This window comes from Saccostrea cucullata, unplaced genomic scaffold, assembly GCF_032062105.1.
Source record: "Saccostrea cucullata isolate Sc308-1 unplaced genomic scaffold, CSIRO_AGI_Scuc_v1 ctg1264, whole genome shotgun sequence".
Classification (NCBI taxonomy): Eukaryota; Metazoa; Mollusca; class Bivalvia; order Ostreida; family Ostreidae; genus Saccostrea; species Saccostrea cuccullata.
Window position 1 is genome coordinate 1,431 of NW_026921944.1, and position 7,163 is coordinate 8,593.

The 7,163-nt window shown below is 34.3% G+C and overlaps 1 protein-coding gene across 1 annotated transcript; it reads right to left on the reverse strand.

Moving 5' to 3' along the window:
- Positions 1–1,533: 1,533 nt before the first annotated feature.
- On the reverse strand, positions 1,534–2,382 carry LOC134260944 (uncharacterized). Its single transcript, XM_062743465.1, has one exon. It carries the CDS (start codon positions 2,380–2,382, stop codon positions 1,534–1,536), a length of 849 nt encoding a protein of 282 aa, XP_062599449.1.
- Positions 2,383–7,163: the final 4,781 nt, after the last annotated feature.

The window sequence follows — 7,163 nt, forward strand, 5'->3', positions numbered from 1 at the left end:
GCTTTTGGAGCAAGTGGGGGGAGACACCCAGGTTTTGGAGCAGAAAGTGTTTTTTCTTTTGTGTGTATGTATTTTGCTGTTATCTGAATATTATATTGTAGTAAAAGTAATACAAGCTTTCTGACAATATTCATAACTCTGTCTGATTTAGAAGATAGTGTGTTAAGGACATGTACTACTGCCATGTTGTCAATGTGGAAAAGGATTTTTGTATTTTGTAAGCACCCATGCCATAGTGTAATAGCTACCATAACTGGAAACATTTTAAGAAATGTCATGTCTGTGGTTATACCCAAATTAGCCCAAGACTGAGGCCAGGACCCAAATGCCCATTTCCCCCCAAAATAAATGCCGAATCCTCCATTGCTTCCCCCTGCACTATCGGTGAAAAGTTGTATGGTTTGGTTATCTAAAAATTGGGTTTTGATCACTGAAACACCATTATATGATCTCAGAAATACTTGCGAAATAAGGAGGTCTTGCTTAATATTTTTAGTAAGCCTAATTTTGTGGTGAGGTTTTGAAACTCCGATTGTTGCATTAATGAGGCGCCTGCAAAAGGCACGACCAGGGGCAACCACCCTACAAGCAAAATTAAGTTGACCTATGAGCGATTGAAGTTCTTGCAAAGTAACCTTTTTTTAGGCGAGGAAGAAATTGATGACATGCCTTAACTTATTCAACTTTTCTGCTGGCAAGGCCATAGTCATGTTTTTGGTGTCAAAAAGGATACCGAGAAACACAAGTTGAGTAGATGGTCCAACAGTTTTGTCTTCCGCTATTGGAACACCCAATTCTTCGCAAAGGGACTTAAACTTGTAAAGGGTATCGTGGCAAACTGAAGAAAATCTGGATCCACAAAAAAGAAAATCGTCTAAATAATGCAAGATAAACTTATTGCCTGTATGTTGTTCTGTTAACCAGTGCAAAAAATGTGCAAATTTCTCCTAAAGCGCACAGTTTATTGAGGAACCGAATGGGACCATTTTGTCAAAATAAAAGAACCCTTCTAACTTAAAACCTTACAGATCAAAATCAGCTGGGGAAATAGGTAAAAGCCTAAAAGCAGATTTTATGTCTGACTTTGCCAAAAAAGTTCCCTTCCCTAGCTCTGCAATCATTTCTGCTGCCTCGTCAATACTCGAATATTTGACTGAACATTCTGTGGCATCTATGAAAAAATTGACTGAATCTTCATGAGGGTATGATAAATGATGTATTAACCTCATGTCCCCATCTTTTTTAGGGACCAGACCCAATGGTGACACTTGAAGGTTTAAAAAGGGAGGTTGTGGGAAAGGCCCAGCTACTCGGTTGAGTTGTAATTCTTTTTTGATTTTTTGGTGCGCTGTGGACAAATTTTTGTATAAACTTGGGAGGTTTTTACTTAACCGCGCTCTCCTAGGACCCAGGTACTGCAGCCTAAACCCAAATTTAAAACCCTGGAGCAGAAATTGAGAATGTTCATAACCATTTAAATGTGTTTTAAGTGAATCAAATTTAATAGGAGTATGTCCTAATGTATAGAGATGTTTATTTCCTTGCGCAGTTGACTCTGGGATGATTTCCTCTGCATTGACTGCAAGTGTGGCTGTAGCGGCATCTGGGGAAGAAAGTACAGAATTTACCCTGGTTGTATATATTACAGCTTAAAGGATTTTTTGCACTTGTCTGTGTTGTTTTAGGGGGGAAATGTTGTGTTGTGTTCTTGGAATATTGACCTAAATATTCTTGAGGCTGTGATGTATAATTGAGATTTGATTGGTTGCTGACATACATGAGCCAGAATTCGCTATGGATTTCCCTCCACGACATTGTTGGATTTGAAACTCTGCGTAATCGCAATTGTTCGTCATACTTGTACCAATTGTACGAACGACTAGCTGCCATGCGGATATATCGCGTATATTTTAGCATTTCTTGAGCTTTTGCTTCGCTGTGTTCGAAAATGATACTCATATAGATCATAAAAGCTGAAGTCCACTTTTCTATACTCAATTGCGAGTTCTGTTTTCGCTTTACAACACATAAATGGCCATTTTTGAAATGGACTTCCCCTTGTGAATCCCATTCATCTAATTCTGTGGCCGACTTTAGCAAGAGAGAAAGATCTACAAATTGCCCCTCCCATATTTTTTGTTTAAGTTTATGAGGTACATGAGCGGCAATACTGTCCGCTGAGCAAGTTTGCTGCTGTGGTAAACCTGTCATTTGAATAAGTGACTCACCCGGGGTGTCAGTTGTCGAGATGCTCACGTCTGCGGGGGGATGGCCTTGGGGCTCCTCGGGAACTGGTACCTCCTCCGGGCACTGTGACTGTGCCTCAGCGGGGCCTCGAGTGCGACGATTTTTTCTCCCCTTTGCCCGAGCAGGCGAACCCATCGGCCTCTTCCGATTGTTACTTTTGTCTTTAGTTTTGACAGGCGGAATGATTCTGCTTCAAAGTTCAAAATACACATGTGGGGTTTTCGGCAGGGGTATACCGGATATCGAGTATAATTAGCTCGTACGTAGTTCAAGCTTGCAAGGTAACTCATACATAGTTTAAACAATCAATACAGGGTGTCTCAAAATTAATATTGACTATTTGATATAAAATCAAAAAATCCTGATAGTTTAAGTTTTCTTATAGAAAAAACGTATAATTCAATTTTTTACACAAAATCAAGAGAATGATTCAAATGGGTCCTAGAATAAAAAAAAAAGAAAATGAACTGGTGGTTTCAGATATTTTAGTGATATAAAAAAAATTCAATGTCAAAAAACTAAAAGATTCAGTGGATGACGGTACAATATTTGACCTTTGACCTCTTGATATGACCTTGACCTTTGTGGTTCCTAAAGAATACAGACTTCTTATATATGTGTCCAAATATCAGCCCTCTACTATTTATTGAACAAAAGTTGCATTGCATTTTATAACAGACTGTTACATGCTTGTTTATTGCACACATGTAAACACATTCCAAAATGTAAGCTCCCAAATGACCAATATATAGGATTCTCTGATTTTTTAACAAAATATCACGCAATCTTGCCAACACTTATTATTTTTCTTTCAGGGATCATTCATTGTTGTCAGTATAGTAATATTACTCTTTTTTCCTCCAGTACTTTTTTACGAAATGGGTTACAATAGAATCCACGGGTGTTTTGTCCTACCTTAAATGCATTGTAGGGCCAAAAGAAGCACATTGATCCGCAACTACTGTTTTGATTTTTAATTAAGCAATGGTTAGAAACTAAAAATATTCTTGACAAAAAAGTTAAATACTTTAATATCAGAATCAAAGCTCGTTAACCAATCAAGGGGTTTTTCCGGTAATTGTTATAATTGTAACTGATAATTATTTGAAAATGTTATGTCTTCCTCCTTAAAGGATCGCATTATGTTTCACATGTACATGCATTTTTTTTCTTTTATGAGATTAAAACGAAAAAGGTTGTTCAATGGTAAATATGCAGGGAAATCTTTGATCTTCCAAACTTCATCCTACTTCGAAAGTTATTCTGTCAAAAAGATCCTTTAGAAAATAAAAAAAGAGAAAACATGAGGAGGTGTTCTCTTTTGTTACTTCGAAAACTGTTTTAAGTTGTGTAACATTTCTCTTCTCTGATTAGGTATGTCACTCATATAGGAAGTATTTGGTCTGTGACGGAGTCCAGCTAGACGACAGCAACCATATACATGATTACCGGTTCCTGGACAATTGTCTACAAACATGTTCATCCATTTAACAGGATAGGCAAAGAACCAGGTCTAGATAAGTATCAATTACGAGAGCATTGCACACATATTGTTAGGCTTGGTATGGAGATTAACCAATATTAAATGATTATTATGCTACATGTTGTGGTAATGATGACTTTGTGCCGATATTAATTTTTGTCAGACAGTGCTGATGATTATATTTAATCAAATTTCTTCCTATATGATCTCCACATTATGCCAACTGGCTTCATAGTGAGCTGTTTGGGACAGTTTGTATTAATTTCTATAGATCTTTGCAAAGGCAAAAGGTTTTTTCATTTTTAATTCACCCTGACAACTGCAGGAATTGGAAAGATTTGTTTATTTATTTAAAAATGTGATTACCTATAGTAAATGTGCAATTGATGCAAGATTTGTTTTTTAGTTCATTTCTTAGTTGAACTATAATGGCTTTTTTTTCAACTTTTATTTATTATGAGCTGCTACTAATTGAATATGAATGTGGACCAAATTGTCGGGTCATTTTGGGTCCCTATTGATCTCTATTTCATTTATGTGAATGCAACATATTTGCTTTTTTAATCTTACTTACAACTTCTGGAATTGGAAGATCTTTTTTTTATTTATAAAATGTGGTTGCTGTAATTTTCATGACAAGTGTAGCTAAGTTTGTTTATTTCAGCTCATTTCTAAGTTAAACTGAAAGAAGAATATTCTTTTTCAATTTTTATCTATTATGAGCTGCAGTTAATTTTAATAATACCAGACCTGTTTTTACTAATTCTTAAAATGATGTACTGATAAATAGACAACTTTCATTGTATCAAGAATCAATTCCACCTTTAACATAATAAAGATGTAAGCATGTTGTCTAATTATTCCGTGAATATAAATAGGTGGGGTACAACGAGTACCATATTACATTCTCATGTATGAAATTTACTACGTGCTTGAACGCATTGTAGAAAAATATGCCACCCAAATGAAGGAAGGGGATCTGTTGAAGGTCCACACCCAACAGCAAGGGCAAGTAACACACTCAGAATGATCAAGCTCCTCCTATGGAAACACACTCAAAATGATCAAGGTCCTCCTATGGATTCTATTGCACATATCTGTGTTGGATGGCAAAATATCTTTGTCTACAGTAAACTGATCTGACACCAGTGATGACTTAGATAACTCTATCTTTGTGAACAATATACAATCAATCAATCTTTAATTTGTGAACACAATTCAACATTTATTCTTATATCAGTCGGCGGCGGATACAGTCAATTTATTGACCTTAAACTTTTATAACCCTATTCCAAAAAAAAAAAATCAACTCAAATTGAACAAAAGTACCATCTAGTTAAACCCACAGTCAACAAAACAATTATGGTACCAGTGGACAATAACCACTCTAGATCTAATATTTGTGTCAAAATACAAATATACACAAAAAATGTATAAGAATATAAAAAATAAAAAGAATATGCCAATTTGTTATTAAACTTAAGTATTACTTGTGTCCTCTTTTTGTATCATCATCTTGCTGCGCAAAATTTGTATTCATTATTTACTCAGTATACAATTATTGCTGAGATAAGCAAGTTGCAATTGTAACATATCTAAATTGAAATTATTCATAATTTGGCCTTATTTCAGCTTTTAATGCACATGATTGTAAGTAATTATATATTCTACATCCTTTTGTTTCACCCTTGTCATTTATCTTCGCAATAAATGACATATACATACAGTGTTTTTCTGTTTTCCTTAAATGGTTCGGACATCAAGAACAAGCTTCAAAAAAGCCATTTTAAGTGTGTAATTTGGTTAATAAAAAAAAGTTGTAAATATACAAAATTTATTTTTCAGAAAATATTTATATGCTAGGTTTTTACGATTGTTAATGTCAATTCAATTAAATTTTGTTGTTTTCTTTTCTAAGATGTATTTTTTAATATTAGGTTCAACTTTAATTAGGATCGAGCTCTCATGCCAGCATTTAAATCCAGTAGAGATACGGGGTTATGGTAATTTTAACTAACACTTCCTTTCGTCCTTCCATGTACATTGTATAATTATGTTAGTGAAACTGTAATTGAGGAAATTAATTTTGTTTTGACTATCCTTACCATGTAGATGTGATGCTTTTATACCTCATGTAAACTGTGTTTTTACATTCTGCGCTTTGCATTTCATTTAAATTCGTTTTTAATATATGCGTGTTAGTAACGTTCCAGTGGCTCCTCCTTTTGTACGCCACCTTCTATTTGCACAATCTTTGCAATCTTTATTTATTCAATATCTAGAATAAACACGAAGTTGTAATTGTAACATCTCTAAATTGAAATTATTCATTTTTTGGCCTTTCCCAGCTTTTAATGCACAGTATTGTAAAAAAAATTGTATATGCTACATCCTTTTGTTTCACCCCTTGTCATTTATCTTAGCAATAAACGACATATTCTTTCAGCTTAAGATTTTTATGTTTTCCTTAAATGGTTCAAGCAACAAGGATAAGCTTTCGAAAAGGTATTTAAATTTACTTAAGTGTGTAATATGTTTAATCAAAAAAGTTGTGAACAAAAAACAAAATTGTTTATACGTTAAAATACAACAAAGTAATCAAAAAAGCGATGATGATTTGAAATGTATTCGTTACAGCTCACTCATTGTGGATAAAAGCATATAAGAAAAATATCCTTGAAAAGGTAATTACGTATCCATAAATTTTAAAACATATGAAGATAACGAACAGAATTTAATATCAAAAGTCCAAACTTCTAAAACCCCTGTTCAATATTCTGCTAAATAAGCTGCTTTGTCTCAGTATCAGAGTTGTCTTGATCAAAGTCAGACTTGACTTCCTTTTCAATTCGCTCTTTTTAATCTATCCCAGAAGTCGTCATACCCACATGCTTCACTGGGATACTCCGAGCGGCGATTATGCTTCAAAATTTTCTGCAATCTGTTAAGGTCTTCATCTTTTATTTCGTCAGGAAACAAAACAATATGAATGAAGTTTAAGCTCTTCCCTCTGTGTACACCTTCACACCTACCCATATTAATTTCAAATACCTGCATTTCGGATTTAAAATAATTTTCTGAAATCAAGCATATCATACGACTGCATTTCTGCATTGCTTCCATTATGATGTCATCTTCACGTTGTCCTTCTTTACCCCCATCGTCCCGATTACGAATGTAAAGTCGTATGTTTGATTCATTTTCGAGACGGGGGATCATTTCTGTTTTAACAAAATTATATTTGTCGTCAGTAAAAGAAATAAAGGCATAATATTCATGTTTCAAATGTCGTAAACCCTTCGAATTGGCTCCAGATTTCTTGAATCTTTGTTTAGTGTTGAAAATAAGAAATCTAATCTTCCATTTATTTTTCACAACGATAATACTTATAACCGTACCCATTAAGAAGGCAGCTGAAACAGAAATAGATATA

Excerpts from the sequence above, each read along its gene's own strand:
- LOC134260944 (XM_062743465.1), bottom strand. The coding sequence starts at position 2,382 with ATGGGTTCGCCTGCTCGGGCAAAGGGGAGAAAAAATCGTCGCACTCGA.